Source organism: Cystoisospora suis, assembly GCF_002600585.1.
Source record: "Cystoisospora suis strain Wien I chromosome Unknown contig_2835, whole genome shotgun sequence".
NCBI classification, from domain to species: domain Eukaryota; phylum Apicomplexa; class Conoidasida; order Eucoccidiorida; family Sarcocystidae; genus Cystoisospora; species Cystoisospora suis.
Genome location: NW_027155631.1, coordinates 1 through 24,023, shown reverse-complemented (window position 1 = coordinate 24,023; position 24,023 = coordinate 1). Strand labels below are relative to the sequence as shown.

The window sequence follows — 24,023 nt, the reverse complement described above, 5'->3', positions numbered from 1 at the left end:
GTGTCTTGTGCTTGTAGAATTGCCTTTTTCTGCTTTGCCACGGCCATGCGTCCCTTTTTGCAAGGGCTCTTTTTCGCAGCTTGGCCTTACACATGCCCCCGTTTTCCATACGTGGCTGTTGTCATCATGTCTTTCACGTGGTCAACATAAGGCCCGGGCCCCGCCTGGACTCACGTCGTGTGTCCCTAGAGCCCCTGGCAGTTCGTCAAGGCGTGCCTAGGACACGCTTCCTCGCAGCAGCTTACGGACAAACTTGACCGACAGAGAGCACGCGCGATACGGCCTAGCGACTTTCTTTTGCAATCGCCGGATGGAGAAGAACCAGACCCTCTTCACGGACAGCGTGACGGCTTGAGGTGTTCAACATGGATGAGGCGCCCTGTAGTTGCCGCGCGAAGAGTCAAGTCGTCGGAGCAAGTAGATTTCGGTCTTCAGGCGGCTTCCACGGCAGCCGAGGTTCTGACCCATGTCGCCAGTGGACGTATCAGCTTTCTTCCTCCAAGGCTTGGTGCGTCCCACTTGGGGCGGACTTCGGGGGGGGGGGCTCGACACCCTCGCTAACTGCTTGCTGTTGCTTGCTTCGGGCACAGGGCTCAAGCAGGCTACCTCAGGCCCTTTGCCTCGATTTGGTTCTCTCCGTCATCTCTCTGGAGGGCGAAGGAACCGAAGTCGATGCGAGAAAAGGAAGCCCGTCGCGTTGTCTCCAACGGCTCCTGGAAGGAGTGGCTACGAAGGCTCTTCTGTCTCGGCATGAGTCGAATAGCCTCCTATCAGGGGCTGACTGGCGCCGACCAAAGGAACCTGACTATTCTCTTTCTGGGGCTGTTGTTTCCTGTGGTTGACAGGCACTGCCCGCCCTATGTTGTGACTCCGCTATTGTTGTGACCATGTGCCACTGTCTGCTCTGATTTCGTGTTTGTTTCTCTCCGTGTCGCCGGGGCTGCAGCCTCAGAGTGTCTTTGCTCTGTTGTGTCTTCACCGTGATCTGTCGTGTGATGGGGGGCAGTGGACACGCCACGGGGGTTAGCGAGGAGGGCAGGCCCTCACCGGATGGGGCGGCGGATGGAGCCCCTCTGTCAGAACCATTTCAGGTCAGACATTCGTTTTCCCGTGTTTTCCTGTTGGCAGGCAGGACTCTCTGGTGTTCGTCTCCACAGCGTATGTGTGTTGCACTTGGAGGAGGACTGCGAGGGGGGGCTGCACGGTTCTTGTTGCTTGCAACTAGAACTCGGTCCCCCTGTGGAGTTGCGTGGTGTGGAGTGCTTGTAGCAGCGCATTTTTCTGTGTCGCCACAACCCTGCATCCCTTTCTGCAAGGGCTCTCTTTCGCAGCTTGGCCCTACACACGCCCCCGTTTTCCATACGTGGCTGTTGTCATCGTGCCCTTCACGTGATCCAGATAGGTCTCGGGCCCCTGCTGTATTTGCATGGTGTCTTGTGCTTGTAGAATTGCGTCAAATCAGAGTAGAGATTTCCGAGCAGCTGTGCTTAGGCAACCTGGCACATGAACTCCCGCGGTACGGCGAACAACACCGGGTAACTGTAAGTGGGCCCGAGCCTACTGAGACTGCGTGAAAAGCACGAGCACAGTCGCATCGGAATTCTGAAAAAAGAAAATAGACCGAGAGGACTACGACATAACCCCTGGACCGGCACTTTCGCGGTTCGGGCATCAGCTAGGGGTCCCATCAGGAACGCTCCAGCCCGGTGGCTAGTCAAGCTGCTTCAGAGATGCCATCGTGCTCGAAGGCTGTTCACCGTGTCCAGGCATGAAAAAACAGGGGGGCGTTGCTGCTCGGTTCCGCTCGCTAAACTCATCAACGCACAGTGCTCGATCTCGCGGTCGGACCAGCACACTGCTTTTACGCCCCTCGCGAGGACGTGTTGAGGAAGAGCCCACTCTTTCCGAAATTGTCCTGGAGCGGGAGGATACATTGGAGGCAGCAGATAGGAAACAGGTAGAGGAAGCAGATCCACCCAGATCTACAGAAATTTGAAACTCCACTCGCACGAGAGGGGGAGAGACCCCCGCCTCAGCTGTTCCAGTGTGCCTGCTGTGGCTTGTAAAAAAGTCGGATTTCTTTCCCATCGCTAACCCACGTACTAGTTGCCAGTGTGCTTTTCTGCACAAAGTCATAGGTGAGGTTAGCTCTACCGATCTTCAGACAGGAACTCTCCTGGCGCCCGCCAGCCTGCGCTAGGTACTCATTCTTTCTCTTAGTGCGCCTGAGCTCTCCAACCACACTCGTGTGCAAGTGAAGGAAGGACGAACATATTGATCCCCAGCGCTGCCAACTGTATCTTCCGACGTCAGGACAGGAGAGCTAGAACACCGCGACCAGGCTATAGCGCTCGTGTTGCCGTAAGCGGCACTGGCCCCGCGCATTGATCAAATGCACTGAAGTCAGTGCTTCGTCCCTCTTCGCTAGATAACTAGTGACACCTCAGTAGTATATCTGCACTCAGTTGTGTCATCTTCTCCACTGGTTTAAGGACTGGACGCGTAGCACTACACCATTGCCTCAAGTAAGGGTAAACCACCCCCACCGGACACCAGCTGAATAGCTTCTCTTCGCCACTTTGACCATGGCTGAGAGCTCGCGTGTCCGTCGAAGCACACACATACAAAGCAATACACTGATATCCTGCTGCGTGAGACTGCTTTCCGGAACTGGAGTGTTCTCGTGTGAAATACTGGAGCCACTTCCCTTGTGACTGACATGAGGATCTCGTTTGGCAAAATAGGGACAGTTCAAAAAACAAGTGTCTGGAGACAACGAAGCCTGCCAATGTCCAGCATTAACAAGAATTGATGAGCCTCTTCAACTGTGCAAGAAAGCTGGTACCTCTCTTCACATGTAGTTCACACAATGCCTCTTCAGATGAAACAGTTCGAGACGATGACCGAGATCACCCGACGGATAAACCCTGAGCAGCGTACATCACTCGACTCATCTCCAGACTAGTCTTGGGAGCATAATTCAAAACCACAGAAGTTGTAGCTAATACAGCACCTGGAGATCACGGGACTTCCACAACGGAAAACCAGGGGCTCTCCGGTGTCGCACTCGTGCAGCTGCACAGCTTAATCTCCGGAATTCCTGTTTCAGGATCTCGTCAGCAAGACTCCTTCGGTTGTTTGCTCAGAATAAAAGAAACTGGTACCTTGAGTCTCAGCTTGAGTGTGCAGGAGGGTGCACCGCAACTTCGGAGACCGCGTTCATGTTCGAACGGCACTGACTCGCTCCGCCCTCAGCGTGACAAGTAGTGTAGCAATGCGCGATACTTCTGGCTTTGGACAGAAACAACACGGAGTAACAAATGACAGACCTGAAATGGTTCTGACAGAGGGGCTCCATCCACCGCCCCATCCAGTGAGGGTCTGCCCTCCTCGCTAACCCCCATCGCGTGTCCACTGCCCGCCATCACGTGGCACGATCACGATGAATGAACCAGAGAACACAAACACGCATGAATCCAGAAATCCTCCAGTAATGGGAGAACGGTCTCACCAGAAGGACGCCAACTCGTTGGTTCTCGGAGTGAATCTGGCGGTTTCACGCAGTGCGTGGTTTTTCGGTGAAGAGACTAGGAACTGTGCACCCCGCAAACGCCAGGTGGTGCTGCGCTCTCTGCGGTCATCGTCAATGGTGAAGGGCGGACGAAAGAAACTGCCAGAAGACAAGCCTAGCTCGCCCGTCTTCGTCTTCTCTTCGGATACTTGCGGAAGAGGTGAGCCGACAAGATGGAAAGCATGGACAAGAGTCGTCAAACCCGGCACGGACGGCCATCTGTGTAAATGAGTGCGTTGCTCTATGGAACAGAATGAGAGGAACACCATCACCATCCTGCTCCAAAACAAACAGAGAGCAATTTCGATGCATGATAGAGCAGCCTAGGGAGACGTCGTGTCAAAACGATGCTCTATAGAGACGGAATGCTCCGCGATGAACTCGGAAAGGAAAGATATGACGGAAGTAGTAGAGATATGGAGTGATGCCTTAGAAAAAGAGTACAACTCGAATCGGCGGCACACCAGGGCCAAGGTCTCTGTGATGCTGCAGCTTCAGTGAGGGAGAGAGAGGCGAACACGGAAACACAACCGCCACAAGCACGTCACAGCAACATCATCACTGTGCAAGGCGGGCAGCGCCTGTCAACCACAGGGAACAACAGCTCCAGAGAAGCAAGAGAGTCGTGTTCCTTGAGTCGGCATCAGTCGGCACCAGTCAGCCTCTAGGGCGAGGGACATCCGGCTGATGTAGACACAAGAGAACCCTCCTACCAGCTCCCCAAAGGCGTTGCCGACAGCGCGACGGGTTTACCTTTCCTGTTTCGGATTCGCTCCCTTCATCTCGAGAGAAGATGAAGAAAACAAAACCGAAACATAGGGCTTGGTGCAGCTTGCTTGAGCACCTCGCTCGAAGCCGCTAGCACAAGCAGTTAGCGAGGAACTTGCACCCCCCCCTCGTCCGTCCCAAGTGCAACGGCACCAGAGCTTTAAAGAGCGAAGCTGATGCGTCCACTGGCGACATCGGGCCAGAACCTGCCGTTGAAGCCGATTGGAGAAGAGCTCCTCCCCAGTCCTCCCGGACTTCACCAGCCTGAATGAACCGGGAAGACATGAATTGCTGTAGAAGGGCAGAAGGTAAGAAACAGGTGAGGAAGCAGTGGCAGCATAGAGATACTCCATCACACGTAGCAGGTATCCGCCAATGCAGCTGAATCAGTCTCCGGAGGTTGTAAACCACCCCGACAGCACCTTCCACTTCGTATACGTGTATCCTGATTCTGAGGAAGGCAGATCGGAGAGGAAGGAGGGAGAAGGGTGGGTGGGCGTGGTGGAGCAAGAGGTAAACAATCGCCTCTGAATACGACCGGATATAGACGAGGCCCGAATGAATATCTGTCCGGCAAATGAATAGGTAGGTAGTTTGCTAACCAGTAACGTACTGCGTTACCCATTCACCTGGTTGAAACTGTAGAGACCCTCCGAAATGAAACTTGCCAAGTCACCGGGGGAAGGTACGGTTCAACAGCTGACGATGATCCTCTTCCCGTTCACGCCAGTGATGAGATGAGAAAGGTCAGAGTGAACGCGACCAGAGCGGAAAAGGCGGCGGCGGGGATGGCATGCGCCTGGGGCTTGTGCCATGGTTGGGTGACGGCGAAGTCACTGCGGAGCCAAAGAAGGATTTTCTGGTTCTCTCTTCTTGGCATTCCAACCCCCCGCAGAGCCGGCGGAGGTTATGCGGGCGGCCGTGACCACCGTCGCGTCGTGAGGAGGGGATCCACCCCGGTACTTGCTTGAACGGCTTCTCCCTTTGAGAGCTCGTGATACACGACCGTCCGCCACAGCGCTGTGAGTTAGAGTACTTGACCACTTCAAGCCATCGTGTCGTAGCTGGGGAATGCCTTTTCGCTATCCGGCCTTTGTAGAAGAAAGTCAACTAGACCGTCACGTACACGTCTGCGGTCGGTCAAATGAGACTGGAAACTGCTCCGAGAAAGTGCGCTCTAGGCAAGTCATGCACGTGAGCTGCCAGTAGGAGACCCGGCACCAATAAGAAATCCTATGCTCTACTAGCTGTCCTACACGAGCTCAAGGCGTTGCGACCTGCACGCACAAAAACGAAGACAACAGAAAACAAATCCGAAAAGCAAGACGACGAGAAACAGAGGTCACCGCGTCAAAATCAAAGAGAAAGGAACCCATGCATACTCCGCGCATTCACTCATCCACCCAAGAGCAGCATTCAAAAACGCATACGTACACAGTAGACATGAACCAAGCCTGATGGGATCCTTACCTTCAAGCTTGCCGCGCGCCTCTCGAGGGCCCGATGAGAACAGTTTCCGTCAGTAGCCCTCTGATGTTGAACTGGAACAACCGGCCTAGAAGACCTTGGTGCTAAATGGACGACTACCCCCTTTCATGCTATCCCCTTTGCTTCGCTGTCCTCTCGTGTCGCGTGTCGTCACCCTGTCAACTATTCTTGAGCTCTGGACACGGTCCTAATCGCCGGCCGTGAGACACAGAGGCTGAGCTACTGGTTCACTGGTGCATGCTGCTCCTAAACGTGCCATCGACTGTGGACGTGTTGCCCTTCATATCTCCTGCCTCTGCTCTCCCATCCCTTCGACCCACACTGGAGCTGTACTTCCGCCCGATACTACTGCCCTTGAACTGAAACGACAGCATATACCCCGCCATTGATATGGGGAAGAACCGAGAAAGAATCAATCCTACTGCCCGCCGGCGCTGCGCATCTGGCTGAGTAAGATACAAACCTTGACGAGGCCGCACTCTCTGTCCCCCAACGTGCTGGTATACCCACCACTGGCTTGACGACTGCCCTGTACGCAGATAGACCGTGATGTGTGCAGCTAGGGAAAACGAACTGAGAACCTCCCAACCCTACGACGATCACTTCTACTAGCCTTCGCTCCCAGCGGCCTTTATGCTGATTTACTGGTGACTTGATTGCTTGCGATCGGTACACCTCACTGGCTCCCCAATGGATTCCTCGATTCGCATATCTGACCCTGAATGTTGTCCGCCCGGTCCTTTGAGCTCATGTCGCTCAGAGCGCGTGAAACAAGGAGTAGTAGTGCAGCGGCCGGTAGACGCGAGGAGGCTCGCGAGGTTTTGATGGCGAAGGTCATCCGTTGTGTCGCGTGGTCGTGAAGTGAAGTGCGTGCTTGTAGGACTGCGAGTGACACTGCATCATCAACAGCCAGACATCTTCTATCCTCTTCCCTGTCTCGGGCACAACGCCTGGAGAACAGGGGCGCTGCTGAATGAGACAAAGCCGTTTTCACCTGCTCAGCGAAGGACGAATCCTGCGAGCCGAGGCTACTGACAGGCCTGTCAAGAGGTCACCCTGCCGGCAACATAGACGTCGCCAGGTCAGGGGCGCTGTTGAACATCCCGGAGCCACTAGCAGCATCCGAGGCCTTTTCTTCGTCCCTTCCCTGAACTAAGCAGGGGCGCTGCTGAGTCATTTCCGCTGCGAATCTTACTGAAAAGAACAAATGAAGAACCTGTCCACTCTCGGACGGGTATTGCATCCAACTCACCGCATTCGCTGGAGTCATGGGTGGAGACGCGAGGAAGGGGCGGCAGCAGCCCACAAGGGAGCGCGCCTGCCGTGAAAGTGGAGGAGGTACAGGCAACGGTTATGCCAACCTGACCTTGCCAAGTGAAAAGAGACTCTTCGTGTGAACACGATGAACTGCCGCGTACGGGCTTTTTGACGATATCGCCACCCGAGGAAAACCCGGAAATGCCGACACTCAAGTCCCGCACCAGCGAGAAGAGTAACCTTTCCTTCGCGGTCAGAATCACCGCGGACAGCACCGGTTATCTCCGGATGAAGTAGCCGATATAATCCAGTATCGACTTCAAGTGCCAGTGACAGCACGGGCGTATCATGTGACGTCAACCCCCGATTCTCCGTTACATCGTCACGGCCCGTCACCTCGGGGACGCAACACAGGTTACCAGGCTTGCTGTGCACCCCGATGCGTTCATCTGCCACCTGACTGCGTTGTCCTCGCTAAGCATACCGGGACTTGGGGCCGCTGCGGGGTGTCCTACGAATGAAATGAAGTGCAACCTGAAAAAAACAGACCACAGCAGTAGCAATTTTCCGATCTGTCAAAACAAAAGACAGAACAAGCACCTAAACAAAATACAACGGAAGACACCTGACGCACCAACAGTGGAGTAAGGCTTACCTATGCCCGCTTGGCGACCCTCCAGCGCACTGGCATCTACAGGAAACATAAGACCGCTTCCCCACCAGCGATGCGCATCCTGGCTAAACAGACCAGTATAAAAAGCAGACCCCAACACCAAACTGCAAGAATGGAGCCCGAGTAGCGCGGGCCGCAGCATTGTGGCAATACGGAAAAAGGCGCTCCTGAGAAGAGGATGTCGTAACTCTACGCGGCACCCTAACGCTACTTGAACTAGGTAAAAAGCATCACCACGGGCGTCCCGGGAACCTGTAAACGAAAAACTGTGACAAGCCGACGGCTCTGGTGAGCGCACGTCAGCACGGGAGTTTCCAGCGACGCCCCAGCCCGGCCGCTGACGGGAGTACCGCTGACATCCGGTAACGTGCGCACGCGGACGTCCTCTAGCTCAAACGGCGGGGAAAGCCAAAAAATCCAAACCAAGTCGTGTGCTTCGCTGCAGTACCCACGAGTGCGCGCTACAGGAAAGTAAAGTGGGACCTGCGCAGAGCACGCGCATGCTCGAGAAACTTTAGGACGCTGCCTTGTCTGCGTTCTCAACTGTGTTCGTAACACTAGAAGGGTAAAAAATATCCGGAGTGATCACACAGCTAGTCTCAGGCCGCGAGTGCGCTCGGCGTCGCAGGTCTGGCTCACTCTGCCGAGAGAGGCGCGCAGCTAGACCTTCAGAAGTGCACCACCGGTCTCGTGAGGATCGCGAAGACGCACGCTGTTCCACTGACACGGCTGGACTGCCAACTCAACCGGCAAAACACCTTCCGGCTTCTGTTGCCCTGGTGCAGATCGATGCAAACTGTCGGGGTCAGGAGGTCGTTACAGTTATAGAGGGTCATTATAAAACGTCTTTTCCCTTCATAGCTGTCAGCCGGTGAGTGCCCGCCTACAGGTGTTGTTGCGTAGTGGCAAGCTTGAAAGATGTCTTCTCAACCATTCTGAGCAAATGCCGCTACGCCGTCGGCTCCGACTTGTACAGAGATACGTTTTGTACAGGTGTACTGTTTTAAGAGGTGTAGAGATTAAATCCACCATTTAGAAGAGAAACCCGTTGTGTGGTTTTGCGTTGGAACGGCGCTTGTTCCCTCTACGTCAATAGCAGGCCACGTGGTTGCATGCCTTCTTTTTGGGGCAAATATGACGTCGGAAATGCAGATAGGGGGCGCTGCCGTTGTAGCACTTTCGTGGTGTGGCTAAGGTGGATGTCGCCCTATCGTGTGGTGCGCGTCCTCGATCTCAGCGGGTCAACCCTCGTACACGCTCCCGGTTCCAGACCTGTTGAAATAGTAGCTTATGTCTTATCCGCAGCAGCAGAGCTCATAGCAGAGCCGTGACTTCGTCTGACCCGAACAAACATTACTCCGCAGATTACGCACGAAGCAAGGAAGTCAGAAAAGACATACATACTTCAGTGAGCGTATTCAGTGAAGTCAATTTCAAGGAAATACCCCCCCCCCNNCTCGAGCGACACTTCGACCAGTCCAGGCTGAAAACGCAACTGCCACCTTTTTGGTCTGGCTTGTCAGCGAGAGCTAGATACCGAGAGTCCCACATCAGTCGGGCGGTCGTCATAGGCCCGTGACTGCCTAACCCCGTACACCCTAGCAGACTAACGTTTTCCCCTGGAAATCTGAATGGATCTTCCTGCAAAGCTCGTGCTCAACGCCTGTCCTTTATTGGCCGTGTTTTCCACTCCTGGCCGATCAAAAGCACGACTGCAGTTGTGTCGTCGTAACATCTTCGGCGTTGCTTCGGTTCTTGCGCTTTCATCTCTTCAACGGACATAGCGCGTTCTTCTGCCGCCTTCTGCAGCACCGCCTTCACCAATCTGTTGATAAACACAAACCAGGAGGCGCGAGAATCTAATGCAACCTCCTCAACGACACGGCATGCCGACAGCGCCGAGGAAAGTGCACGAGCTCGTGCCAAATCCGTGCAAATCTTCATGCCTGTCCAACGAATTCTCACCTGCCGTGACAACGAATCTTAGTGCAGAAAACTCAACGGCGGAGTGACGATGGTTACTCAGTCTGCCTACTACCTCGGCCTTCTCCCCACTTACTCAGTGGCCGCCAGCCGCGCTGCCTCAGCCGCAAATACAGCAGGGGATCCCCGCTTGTTGGAGCTTGACGAGCCAGCTGGGATTACAGAGCCGACGGCATCATCATCAGATGCCGTGTTGGCTGGGGCGCTGGTGGGTAGTGACGTCGCACCTGTAATGGCGCTGGCAGCCCGTTGTCTGCTTCGTTGAAGACTAGCGCTGACCACATGAGCCGCCTCCCGATCATTAAGAAAGTCCCATACCCCGTCACTGGCCAATACAACAAAGTCCTCGTCGCCCCTCAGCTCGAAATGCTGAACTACTGGATCGACTGTCAAGTATGGATACGAAAGAGGATGAGACGAAGACCCATTCGAGCGGCGACCCCTCTGCAACTCGTGCGAATATTCTGACTTCTTCAGTAGAAAGTCACCGAAGGCTCTTGTCGGCTGCAACCGACCCTTCACGTAACACCCCGAATATGCGGTTGAAGTGCCTGAATATCAAATGAACAGAGATGGGACACAGGGAAACAAATTATGAAAGCCATACCCAGTACTCATTTTCCCATCACATCCAATCCTAATGCTTCTGCGGAGACACCAGCTCACTCAAATGCACCAAGGAGATCAACCTGACGCACAGCGCGTCGCTACGACGTGAGAGAACGCAACCGAATTTCCGTAGCACTTCCACTGTACCCCCAGTGTCACAGGTAGCAGCGTAGGATATGTACCTAGAGGAAAGTTGAGAACTGGACACGGTGTCATCTTACCAAGCAATCCAGCGTAGTAGAGGGGAATATCAACAACAGATGACGGTTTCCGCTGCTCTTCCCAGCTATGCTTACAAACGACCTACGAACAGGCAACCCGAAACACGTGCACATTCAGCACAAAAACAAACACGAGTTTCGCTGGTGTAAAAGCAGACAGATCCAATTTGGAGTGCTGCCTGCTCGGAAGCAGAACTGAGAACTCTTCCTCTTGTCGTGGACGTCGACCGCACAGTGCCCCCTGCCTCACGCTCCTCGCCCTCACCCACTCGACGGATGCGCGACAACAAGCAACAGAATACTTCTTGGGGCTTACCACGTTGTCTTCATTCGGGTGTTCTTCCCGGAGACGCTGACGTTCTACTGGACAGTTCGCATTTAGCTGAGCATTCAAAGGTTGCACCTCCGCCCCGTGACGCCTGGAGAGAATGGCCTTGCAGTCTCCACTATTTGCTACGACCAACAGCGTGTCCGTCACCAGTACTGCCGTGCAACATGCACCCACCTGTTCACAGCAAGAATGAAGAGGAAATCTCCTAATTCGTCGACATGCAGTCCGTCGGAAAGCAAACAAACCACGAGTGAAGATAAACAATGGCATATGGGAACTTGAATGCTGCAAGTGTCACCTTGCCCGCCCAATCCTCTTTTGCGTCTTGAATCCAAAGAAATACTGCCATGTCTTCCGAGGAACCGACCGTCAGAGTATCACTTACAGATGACCTGACCGTCCACATATCACTAAGGAACGACCGTCGCAATATCGCTTTCGAATCCACTCACGACATCCCACTCCGTCACATCCGACCACTGAAGTTTGAACAACATTTTGTCTGAGGCTTCGATCCACGCAGTGCCACTCACAGACTGAGTCATGGCATTCGATCGCGTCATCCCGGACCTCCTCAGGACCTCTTGCTGACGGTTCGCCTATGGAGGTTCTCTCTGTCTTCAGCCCTCCCTATCAGTCAAAGATAGCCAAGTTTGGACTATAAAGAGTACTTATGGGCGCCGCTGGCGTAGAGGTGCTTGTGCCTCACCCGAATGCTCCTATGCAGTCCAAGGCGGTACGCACTCGAGACCGAATGATAGATTTCCTCGTCCTGTACACCAGAAAACCAACAGCCGCGAAAAGAGAGTTACCAGTCCCTGTTCAAGGCCGTTCTGCATACCTTTCTTCGTGGAGCCTCGGAGTAAGAAGAGACCTCTAGATAACGATTATTCTGAGCCGCCAGCAAGGGTGATCTTCCGTACCCAAACATACCAAGATTATGATCCAAATGGGAGACAGGATTCTTAGAAGCGGGGTTACAGATGTTCCTCGCTCGTCTGACAAAACCTATCGTAGGCGAATACAAGTATGACACTCAGATCCGGTTATCGCCTCAGTGAAAATTGGTGTGCGAAGCACGCGAAGGTAAGCCAATGCAACCAAAGATACATGCAAACGCAGCCGGGGGAACACACCGGTATAGCCGGCGAATGTACCGAGACGCTCGTAGATGCAGAAAAGCGAAGAAGAGACACGTGGTACAAACATGAGTATTATTGTTACCAAAGAAATGACGTGAGCCCGAGGGCGGATCTCTAGCCTGCGTTTCACGGAAGCTGACATTGTAAGCGACGTTTCTAGTGCGAAATAATCCTCACAGAGGAGAACCAGCTCCTTTGCATATTTGCCTTGTCAAATACAGTTCATCTGTAGAGTTTCAAGGTCCTTGTTTCTTTTTGTCTTTGGAAGACAGATCTCTCACCAGGGCTCGAAACGCGCGCGTCAGAACTACTCCCAAGACTTCCTCAGTCATCCAGTCAGTAGATGAAGTCTCGTCGCTTATTCCCAGTTCTCTGCGGGCCTTTCTTAACTCATGCTCGACATACCAGGGCAAATTCTGCATAACGTATTCAGCTATGAAATGCCAACAGAAGAAAAGACAACATCAAACAGAACAGGAAAGCGATCAATCGCGAGAGAGAAAGGAGGGGGTACCACCACAGTACACGAGACCCACAAGAACCACTATGTGAACCAAACTAGGCGGCTGTGCCGGATTCTGCAGGGGGGGGGGAGGGGTTTGGACCTGTATGAGATCTGATCCTATATTACTTGTACAGATCTGATAGAGCTACTAGAAGGACGCCCGTCAAAAAGGAAAGACGTTCTCGTTACTAACTGCCTGAGGAGCTCTCAAACATTCGAATGTACTGCGCCTTCTAAGAACGCGTGGTTTCACGCCATCTCAGGTCGACAGTGCTGTTGGGAAGTGTTTTTCCTTTTGAGAGAAGTACGGCATCTCGATTTCTATAATCTCCACCTCTCTGAGACAAACCGGAAGTCGAGATCAGAATTAAAATCTTTAGCCACGTGTGTGCCTGTCAAACTTCCGCGTCTGACGAAACGTCTTGTACCAACGCTTGAACGCAGGGTGGGTATCTCTTACCAACTTGCGGTCCCCCATGTCCATCAATCACAGCCGCGAGCAGGACTTTTTGCTTCTTCACCTTCAAGTCCGTCTTGGCATGCCTTTCCTTCATGAGCTTCCGTCGGGCTGCTGGGAACCTCGGAGCCTCGATTTCACGACCGAGAACACCTGAGATTTCATCTCGGAAAACAAGAGCAGCTGCACGCTCTAAATCCGTACTTGCAAGCTTTTCGCCCTCTCCCCCGAATCCCATACATTCTCTTTCGTCTTGAAGACATGACTGCGAAGGGGCGTGGTCACCTTGGAGTGACAGAAATACAGCAAACGATCTATCCTCAATCAGAGCGTTCGCAGCTTCTGACCATCGGCCAACCCCTCCGCCACCCCAGCGCATCAACCCTCCTCGACCTTCGGTGCTTCCTACAACTCGACGACTAGGCAGCGTAGATACATCTGGTGCACTACTGATACTGCTACTACTACTAGCTTCTGGCAAAGGATCGACGCTTTTTAATGCCACAACCCCTTGATCCGCTGGGGGAGTTGATGGACCGGACGAGGAAGCTTGATCCTTTGACTCAGAAGGAGGGACTATAAGGGGAAACCACGACCCAAAGAGACGGCGCGAAACAAGATGTGACGCAGAGGAAGGAGAAACTTTGACTGGATCATCTGGTTTACTTTTATCCTCTTCACATGAAACGGGGTGACGGCGATCCCCTACAAAAGTGAAGAACTTTGTCGTGGTAGCTGTCAAGAACAAGAGGTAGCATAAGAGAGACGAAAACAATGAGGACGATGTAGTATCTCCAACTGACGAAAGCGAAAGAGGACTTCCGCCACTTGTAGATGTAAGGGCCCGCACGGGATAATGAGACCCATGAGGGAGGTCTATTGACGCTGATAAAAGGCCATTGACGTTTGACGGTGGGAACTCACACTGCGAAGCACTTTCACGGTTAAACAACGGAACTCCAGCCGAATTAGACGAATACAATGATCGGAAATGAACTAACCAAGAGTAGCGTTCTCCTTGGCTGGACGCAAAAACGACGGCGGGTGTAGCCACACGCACACCCCGGAAAGCTGCAGTGGAACGACTCGCACCAGACACGTTGTGGGGAATATATCTATGGCAGAAAGACCCTTCCCTTGCAGGACAGGCATGCTTTCTCCCACACTCGGGTTTACACACATGAAATGCAGAAACTGATCTATTGTGTGGCGACTGAAAGCAAAGCTGTGGTAGTGGTGGCGGTAGCGCCACCGTAGATTCCGATGAACCTGTCAACGCCGAAAGCGAGTCCGCAGGCGGGCACCGCAGTGGGCCGGAGCGTCTTAGCAGGGCACGTAATTGTAGCGGGGAGGAGCGATTGCTCTTGACAGTCCAACCAGGGTCTCGGGTGGAAGGAAGAACGGCGGCAGAAAGGACAGGACGCGAAATACAGCGAGAGAGTGGAGACGAGGCCGCCGCCTTGGCAACCCCGTGGCCTAGTAAAAACACCATTATGTATTAGCAAACCTGGCAATGAATTCTGCTGGCATTTCAGGACTTGCAGACGTTGGAACTTCCGCCAAGAGAGAGAAAAAAAGGAAAAAGGTAACCGGAGAACAGGCCAGCAACCGGTGAAACTGACTGCTCCCTGTACATGGGAGAACATCCGAGACAAGGCACCCTCACACAGATAGTCCGGAACACTTCTACTTTCTTCGGCCATCACTCGAGAGATCCAACACGTCCTTTGCGGCGGAGTAGAGACGAAACCGATAGTACCTGGGGTCACTCCTGTCTCTCGGTTTCGATGAGCTCGCTACGAGCCCCGACTGAACATCTGTCATCCCATGAAATCTTTTTCGCTAGCTTCTCCGGTACCAGCCAGTCCTGCACAGGCCCAGGAGGCGAGAAGAAGGTCGTGAGATACTCGTTCTCAAGCTGGTTTAGCACCGCAAGATTTTTAGCGGCGTATCGAGCCCACGATTGCATGCAGGCCAGTGGCGCCCGATCTGCATGACCCTGGCAACAGGTCACCAAGTCGAGCGGCTGCGGTGCCGTATCTTTGTTCGGAGTGGTTTGATTCGTTGGTTTCTGTGATCCCCCACGACAGTGTCCACTGGTTTGTGTTCTCCATCTGCCGGAGACTGGGCAGGCAAGGGAGCAAGATGTTTAGAGAGAAGTTCGGACAAGGCAGTGACACAGAAAATCAACTTTAAGTAACCGCGTAGGCAGGCTCCCGAGGCTCTTTCCTCGATGGGACTGCTGCTTTTGTAGCTGATTGGTAAGGACGATTTCGGCATCTCTGGTTATTGTAATGCACTCGCGCGTGGAGCCGCCGTGTCTCCTGTAGTGGTGCGAAGCGGTGCTTGCGAGCTGGCGGCGGCTCCGGTGTGAGTGGGGCCGGGCGTGGTGCGTTGTGTGCTGCGCTGTAGTCGGCGGCCGGTCGGACGGGAACCCTGCGTCTGGACCTCTGCTAGGGCGCCATTCGTGGGTTCCCCTGGCCCGTCTATCGGCAGGCACCCCGACGAGAAGTTTCGGGACTGTGCCCTCTAAGTACACCCACTGGACCGCCCGAAGTCGCCCAAGCCTGTGGAAGTGAACCAGACGGCGGTTGAATACCTTCCTGAGATCGCCGTAGCCCGCCGCAGCCACGCGTGCTTCGATGGGTGCGAACGATGTTGCAAAGGAACTGGGGGCATTTGACGTGTTTTCGTGGGCATTACAGAAGGTGAGACGTCCGACAACTCGACTGTCAGCAGAGGCAGAAGTGCTGTTTCAGCCGTACGCTCCTTGCGTAAGCTGGATGGGCGAAAACCACAGGCCGACGCGGGGTCGGAGCAGACCCATTTCCTGCATGCAAACTGTATACCTGGCGCGCCTATCTATATTGGCTCCTACCACACTACGTGATCCTCCGGGCCAGCACATAACAAGGAAACCACTGTTCTCGTTCGAAACAATGGAAAGGCCTTCCACATAGCAGGACACCTTATCTCAAGCAGAACTGTCTCAGAGGCTGATGATGAATGTTTACCAGATTACAGAAGAACGCTGACTTTGCCCGATTCCGACTGAGAAGCTTGTTTTGTTTCGCCGTCTGGAAATCTCACAGTCAGCGGAGCTGTAGTAGAGAGACGTCTCCTTATCAGATACGGTTTTCTTGGGCCCGAAAAAGAATCTTTTCACCACGATCAGATTCAAGCAGGCCTTCGTGCCAAACACACCTCTCATGAAGAGCCGTGTTTTTGGCTGAAGAGGGGCGGTACGTGAATGGAAACATAACCGCATGAAAAGAGCAGAAAGCTTCCGTCTTAACGACCGCACTGGCCCAGATTTCATTACGCTTGACCAGCGAGAAGAGACCGAACTCGTTTTCTTAGCCCTTCCTCCTGTACAGAGTAGAACCATCACACAACAAGAGATATACTGCTGTGTTCCAGGCAGCATACTGATACGAAATCGACTCCAGGCAGTCACACAGAACAGATAAACAAGTAAAGAGGTCTAAACAGCAGGTGCGTACCAAGGACAAATGGATATAGACGTACAAACTGATGCATTGAGAAGCACACAAACGCTACTGAAACTGAAGGGATTCGATAACGAAGAGAGCCGGACGTGAGGGTGGCATCGGTTTGGAGAACGACAAGAATTCCTGTGTAAAAACAGGTTGATTTTCAAAAGTATTGCTCACCTCCAGATCTCCCTTGTCCTCCTCCGATCTGCGTTGCTTCCTTTCGCGACGCGAACCAAACGAGCCCGACATGGCTTTCTTAGAGAACTGCTTGCGACCGTCGCTCTACAGGTTTACGTACACACACCGGCAGAAGTCTAAGAGGCATAGAACGAAGTCTCTCTTCTTAGGGAGGGCAAGCTAAAACCCGTTTGACGGCCTCATTGCTTGCGAGTCAGGGAAGAGCAAGTATAGGTCTACACCTAGACATCCTATGAAAGTCCAACTTCAACCTCATACTCCGAAGTGAGAAAGGAAGCCTCTTCTGCCCGTTCCCGGACAAGATAGCTATGAACAGGGACGCATTCGTGTATACATACTCAAGCGAGTCCTGTTTCATAAGCACCAGGAAAACAACGTGTGTCTCTCTCCCTCTTTTTGGATCCTTTCTACGCCTGTGCGGATGCAGCTAGCCTGGAGAGAAGGGTAAGATGAAACAACCGTTTGTTAGGACATGAAGACTGGTGAGAAAAAAAAGAGAAAACCCCTAAGACGTGACAATTCATGCTGGATGTGTGAGAGGTGCGATACCTGGTTCTAGGGAAATGCTCATCTACCCTCCTGCCTCTCCTTTGTTCTTTTAAAAACCTACCCCTTTTTCTTCTCCAGCTTCATCGAAAACTAAGACTTCTTGGTCATCTCCTTCTTCGTCGTCCGCGTCTTGATGCCTTCCCTTCTTTCTCTCCGCTTTCTTTTTGTCCTTTCGAGAGGCCACGGCTGCTACTTCACTACCCCGGCCCGAACGCATTTCCTTATGATGTTTACCTTCGTGAGAACTTAGTCCACCTGAGCTTGCCATATTCGGTTTCTCCTGGCTTTCACCTTCTGTTATACTTCCACCGTCTTGTTGCCCGGACAGTCCAAGAGCTTCTAGGCGCTTCTGGCGGCGGCGCTCTCTCTGACGTCTGCCTGCGGCATAGAAAGGGCAGGTCGGGTGAAAGAACTGGGGAGAACAATAGTCGGGAAGGTCTGGAAAGCCGTCCAGTCCTTCGTACTAAAAGAAAAAATCATTCATACACGGTAAGTCCTCTGAGGAGCTCCCAACATGGCTACAAACCAAACACTACGAGGTATAGACATCTACGAGAATAGATCGGAAGGGCGACGGCTTGACCTTTAGGGCTACTTGAAGAGTACCGCTACTGCTGCTTGATGTATGTACGTACACCTGTGAGGTGATTCCAGTCATATCAGGACGAAGGGAGACTGCTTGAGCAGAAACAGAGTTAGATGCCGCTATCGCTCATTCTTCCTAAGAGGTGGAAAAGCGACTTTCCTAGTGGTTCCCCCCCTAGTATTTCTCTTTCTTTTGGACATCTGACTTGCCTCTACTGTACGTTTTCAGTTTCTTTGTGCGTCGTGATGAGGAAAGCGCCGGTCCTTCACCTTCTTCTATGCCCTCTTCTTTGGCGACTTGCTGTCGATGGGCTTCAAGCATTTGTACATAGGCCCGCCTACGTTCCTCCTGAGAAAGGGGGGACATGCAGCACGAGTTGATCCGCTTCAAAGAAAGAACACCCCTTGGAAAATAATCGAAAGGGTTTCGCTCAACGCCTATATACGAAACCCTTTTCCAAAGAAAGAATCCTAACTCCCTCCCCTTCACTTGACATACCTTAATCTTAACTTTTCTCGCATCTTCCACGGCATATTCAACCATGAGTTTTCTCCAAGCAGGTGTCTGCATTGAAGGCTTTTCTTTTTTCCTGGGCGCCCTCTCTTCTCTAGAACTCTTGTCCCTGTTCTCTCCTGAGGTTTGCTGGCTCTCTGTCGCTTCTTCATCTCCTGTTTTGAACAAATGCTGAGGAAGAAAGTCTGTACTACTGCAACCACCGAGGAAGACGAGGAGGAGCTTTGCTATCTCTTCATCTGCGCAGTCGACGAAAGCAAACCCCAAAGATCTCTTTGGTCCTGCCTGAGACTGATCAAGGGTAGAAGCTGCCAGTCGTTCTTTATCTCTCACAATGCGAACCTGCAAACGCGATTGCCATTGAATAGCCAGAATGCCGTTGTCAGGGCAAAAGAAAGACTGGACAACCTCTCTTTCATAGGCATCCATACATACAAACAAACAGTACTGGCACCTTGGATTTTCGCAGTCTATCTGTGAATCTTGTAGAGCTACCAGGATTGTTGCTTCCCTGAAACGTTTTGTAGTACAGATGCATAAACAGGGAGCAAATCAGGGAGGTAGCCTTGAAACGCTTTTCCAGAAGCTCTGTAAACACGAGAATACCACTTGAGAGCTCCTCATCATCATACGGACATGCGACGGAATGAGAATCTGAATTCTTCGCCATCTACGCTGGGTACCTATCTGGCATCGATTTGAAAAAGAATCGAGGGCTCACCACCTCATGCCGAACAGAGGCTGATGAGTCACAAGGTCCGTTCTTTTCTACCTTTCTGTCTACTTCCTACCTTGAGAATCGCCTGTTCGGCCAGCCGCCTCTGACGTTTCGAGGGGAGATCATGAAATGTTTTCGGAGGCACAGTCTGACTGTCGGGCGTGAGAGATCCATTCCTCTTTCTTTCACTAGTCAGTCTTCGATTTTGCAGTTCGGCAAAGGCTTCAGATCGGAGAAGAAAGTGCGACATCTTCTGTCGGAGATCATTGGCGACAACAGCGGTAGGAAGGTTTCTCACAGACAAACCTAAGAGAGGGACGAAGACACAGGCGAAGGAGCGGTAGAATAAACTGGAGCATTTCAAACGAAGACGTAGTTCAGCGAAGAAGACACGGTTTCTCCTAGGTGCCAGAGAGGAAGCAGGAGGTCAGATGGGGTGTGACAGAAGAAAGGACCCATCAAGCTGTTTCCTAGGTAGATACAATGAAGAGACAAAGAAATGGAGTGAAAAACGAGGCCGGGGGAAATAATTCTTGACAGGAGAAGCATAGCTGGAAGGAGAGTTCAAAGAAATCAAATAGACGGACAGCAATGAGGTTTGTTGTCTACCTTGGAAAGTCAAGTGATGTACGTGATAATGCCTGGTCTATACACGAGCACTGCAAGTCTAGGGTGTTACCTGGTGACTTGTGACTTAGAGCACTTTACATGTGGGTCTAGCTGCCAAAGCTACCTCCGAGCTTGAGCGATATATGGAAAAGCTTCAAGAGAAGATCTCGAGGGAAACGGCCCTGGAACCCCCAAATCGCTACACGACAGGAACAAAGGTGTTACGCATTTCTCGTTGACCAGGTGCTCATGTGTGGGGGGAGAAAACATAGCATAGATAGATTGCTCTACAGAGAAGATCCAGTCGTCGCTACACTAAGGAGACAAGACCACGCCATCCGTTAGCTTACGCGTTGCATTGACAGAGTAGTTAGGATTCTTCAATTTCTCCTTCTTCTCTCTCCAAGCCTGCAAGCGACGGCGTTGCTCAGGAGGAGGGAGAAGCGTGAAGGCTTCACTGTGTGGAGACATCATGCCCTCATATGCCAAATGCAAATTCCGACGAGTGGAACGATCCTTCTTCCTATCCATGAAAGGGTGTAGAAGAGAGAACAGAAAAGAGACAACAGCTGAAAGCCGCGTCCAGTGTATGTACGTCAGCATGTTGATGTAAAACAAGGACTTGTGTAAATCAGCATGCTTGGTCACATAGCTACACTTCAAACAAGAGTGACGCCGAGACGATTGTTCTTCACATTAGAAACGTCATATCAAAGGACGTAGGGGGGGCGCCAACCACTACATAATTTACTCTATGAAAAGAGTGATTTGGTTCGGAGAGAAACAAGCAATCTCAAGCTGTCATCGAGATTCAAGGATGGTGAAACGACCTCTCCTTACATAATGCCCGCTGCTTTCTTAGCAAGCTCCTGAGCTTCCTCTCTAGCTAGGACTTCGCGCACAATCAGTGGTTGACCTCTCAACTGGAGATCACTTCTCTGCCACCCTGGAGAGAACTTCTCTTGGTCTTCCTCGTCTTCATCATCTTCATTTTCTTCCTGAGGCGACGGGTCTACTCCAAGCGCTTGAGCTGCAAAAACCGAGAGGCCTGTCCCCCCGTGAGATAGATTCTTTACTCCTTCATTCTTGAGAGACACGTTTTTCTTCAGCGGCTGCTTCTTTCTCACACTCCCTTCAACGTCGTCCTCATGACGTCCAGCTGCCACCAAAGCTCGACTCGCGGAGCCCTGCAGAAAAGCATTGAAAAGACCAAGAGAAACAACAAAGAGAATACTTCAGAAAACCATGCCAAGCAAAACGAATTCGCCTTCCCACGTCGGCAGATCCGCTTCGCTATCCTTATCTATCTTTAGTCTATCTATCTATCTTCAATCTAGCTACCTATCTATCTATCTATGCCCCCCGAGTGACTGAGGTTGTTTGAAAGAGAGAAAAAAAGTGATCAGAAGAGTGGAATGTGTAGGTTTACCTCTTCTTTGAAGATGACAAAGGCAGATCTTCTTTGACTTCTCCCAGCGAGAGAAGAAGAAGACGGTCCTTGTCCTTGTTCTCCTCCTCCGCCCCCTCCTACAACTTTGATTGTCGCGATATCTCCGAAACGAGAAAAGAGGCGCTGAATTTCTTCCGTCTCTGCATCCACAGGTAACTGGGTTACAAAGACACTTCTTTTTCTCTCTTCCATTCGATCTTCCTCGGTCTTGGGCGCACGATAGAACGGAGATTTTTGAGAGGGATGAGATGATGAGGAAAGAGACCCTTTGCCACTAGGAGAACTTACTGAAGGACTACGGAGAGGAGAAGTAGAAAAGGACGAAGAAGAAGAAGAATTCATGACAGAAAGAGGATCTCCCCGAGGTTTCTGGAAGTGTTTCTTTCTGTTCTGTTTATGACCTCCATCATCCTTTCCCGTCGAGCTATCGCTACAAGGCGAAGATGAGGAGGAGCGGACTGCTGCTGCTTTTTCTTCTTGTCTGTCTTTGGTGTCCCTCTCTTCTTTCCTCTTGAGAGAAATGCGGTCTGAATCCCTCGCCTCCACCTTATTCTTTTTCGCATCCATCTTCTTGCCTTTGTGATGAGAGGAGCTAGATGTGTGGGAAAATATTCTATGAGACGCATCGGTCTTAAGTGTTTTGTTCGACTCATGGGTAGATGGTTCGTCATCTTCATGGTGACCATGCTTCCTTGCTTTATTCTCCTTTCTTTGCTTGAAACATCCTCTATCTCTTGCATCTTCTCCTTCGTCTTCCTCTCCATCTCTAGTGAAGCGCTTTCTCTTTTTGCCTTTCTGATGATGTATGTGATTTGAATAGGTGGCTAGGGAAGCATCGGGATTTGACATATGAGAGGATGGGTACTGACGAGGACGGGGAGAATCTTCGTTACGATGATGCCCATCATTTCCAAAGTTTATCTTCATGCTCTTGATATCCTGACTACGAGATGGATGAGGTGTGTGTACACCTGAGCCATTCAAATGAGGAGGAAAACGAGGAGATGATGATAATGACTTGTTCTTCGTTAAGTCTCCTTTGGTCCCAGTACCATGCTCTCTTGAATCTTTAAATTTAGAAGGGTTGAGCGCCTCTACATTCTTCCTTCCTACGTGTTTTGGACTAGAAGAGTAGTCTTTGTTTCCCGACTGAGAGAAGGATCGAGGAGCCATACTTCACGCAGAAGACGGACGGGGAGAACAAGGGGAGAGAACAAGGATGATAAGCAGGATGCGACTCCTTGGGAAAGACTGGCAAAGAAGGGTCCCATGAACCGGAGAGAGACCTTTTGAAGAAAGGGAAAACAGTAGAGGAAGAGAAAGTTAGAAAGAGAGGAGGGAAAAAGAAAGACCGGAAAGTCGAAAAAGAGTAGTCAGGGAGAGAATGAGGAGACAGAACGGGAATGAGAAGAGACAAGAACTCCACAGAAAAAAGATGTGGAGACGGGGTAGAGCTATAGAGACGGAAAAATAGGAGAAGAAACTGGAGAAGAAAGAGAAACAAAAGAAGAACAAGCAGGAAGTAGAACGGCAAGAAGAACGACGCGAACTACCCGCCCTGCCTGCCTGAGATTCTCTTATGGTTATGCCCTGTGTACAATAGAAGAATTGCTCCGGAGTAAGAAAGATGTTAACGTTTGACATATCGAGGAAAAGTGGAGATTCTCCTTTCTCATGATCATGTTTTTCTTCTTTTTCTCAGTCGATTGTCCAAGTGTGTCGTTGGTCTCCCGATCCTTGCATGCATGCAAGTTAAATGTCTTTTCTTCTTTGCTTCTGCTTTCCACAGAACAATTGAGAATCTTTTCTCTCTTTCTCTTCTATCTCGTCTTCTTTCTTTCCAGCATCTCTCTCCTGTATAATAGAAAGTCAGGAACTCGTTGTTTCAGGGGAGTTTCGATTGTTTTTTCCGATGTGTTGGCGCTTCTCCCCTCTCTGTGGGGTGTACGTATGTATCGATCGATGATGGTCGAGCGAGCGTGTTTCGCATGCAGTATAAGCACAGAGCATCGAAGCTCTGTTTTGTGTTTCCACACAAGCACTTCAATCGACTTTCTTCTTATTCTTCCTCTCTTCTATTCCTCCATGGGAACGGGGAAGGATAATGAAGAGATTCTTTTTCTTCGGTGCTGATCTCCCTGTTTCTAGCACAGAAGCCGATCGGATCTAGAGCTCATACCATGAAAAGTGTGTCCTCGCTCGTTCCAGATGGCGGGAAGGAAAGGAAAGACCAGAAGGAGTTTTTCTCTCATACCTCACAATGAATGGCCTTGCTCAATACCTAAAGATTTCTAGGCATTTATAAGTGGTTCGACACCGTCCTTCTTCTCTCCATCCGAGTTTGTTGACGTCAGTCTGTGGTGTCTAGGATGGGCCGCAAGATTTCAAGCTTCTACTCCGTCCTGCTTAAGAACACTGCCGTTTCTTTGTCTTTGTGAAGATGCGATTTGCTGATTGAGTTGTTGTGCCACCCTAGGTGATAAGGGGCTGCTTGGTTTCTCTTTACATGAATAAACCGAGAGACCCGCGATCCTTGATTGAGAATCCTTCTTCGTTTCTCTCCCGCCGTACCTAAAGAAGTCCCAAGGCATTCTTCCCCGTTCTCACTGACTGGCTTCTTCTCTCTCATCTTCACCCTTCTGTACTTTTACGAGAGTTCTTTCTCTGGTCTTTTTCGAGAGATTCCTCATAAGAGTACACAGGTCAACTTCCCCGCCTCCCTGCTCTTCTAGATGTAGATATACACACCTCAAGTCCTTCTGACACTTTCCTTCTACCTACCATTCAACTTAAAGAGTACCTCCTCTCTCTCTTCTCTTTTTATTTCATCTTCTACTTCCATCTTCTCGCGTTTCTCTCAATCTATCTATCTACCTATCTTTCTTTTTTCTCTTGTCT

The 24,023-nt window shown here is 51.4% G+C and overlaps 1 protein-coding gene across 1 annotated transcript; it reads right to left on the bottom strand.

The window, feature by feature from the left end:
* Positions 1 to 2,634: 2,634 nt before the first annotated feature.
* CSUI_005828 (rna recognition motif-containing protein) lies at positions 2,635 to 23,349 on the bottom strand. The gene is made up of 17 exons (XM_068065996.1): positions 21,105 to 23,349; positions 20,516 to 20,862; positions 20,026 to 20,198; positions 19,140 to 19,372; positions 18,105 to 18,690; positions 17,311 to 17,627; positions 16,680 to 16,784; positions 16,020 to 16,374; positions 13,009 to 15,129; positions 12,325 to 12,476; positions 11,611 to 11,673; positions 10,887 to 11,075; positions 10,571 to 10,652; positions 9,817 to 10,291; positions 7,740 to 9,582; positions 5,810 to 7,618; positions 2,635 to 5,616 (listed from the first exon to the last, which is right to left on the bottom strand). Exons 1-8 carry the CDS (start codon positions 22,296 to 22,298, stop codon positions 16,324 to 16,326), a joined length of 3,006 nt encoding a protein of 1,001 aa, XP_067922028.1. The 5' UTR covers positions 22,299 to 23,349; the 3' UTR covers positions 2,635 to 5,616; positions 5,810 to 7,618; positions 7,740 to 9,582; positions 9,817 to 10,291; positions 10,571 to 10,652; positions 10,887 to 11,075; positions 11,611 to 11,673; positions 12,325 to 12,476; positions 13,009 to 15,129; positions 16,020 to 16,323.
* Between the last annotated feature and the right edge of the window lie 674 nt (positions 23,350 to 24,023).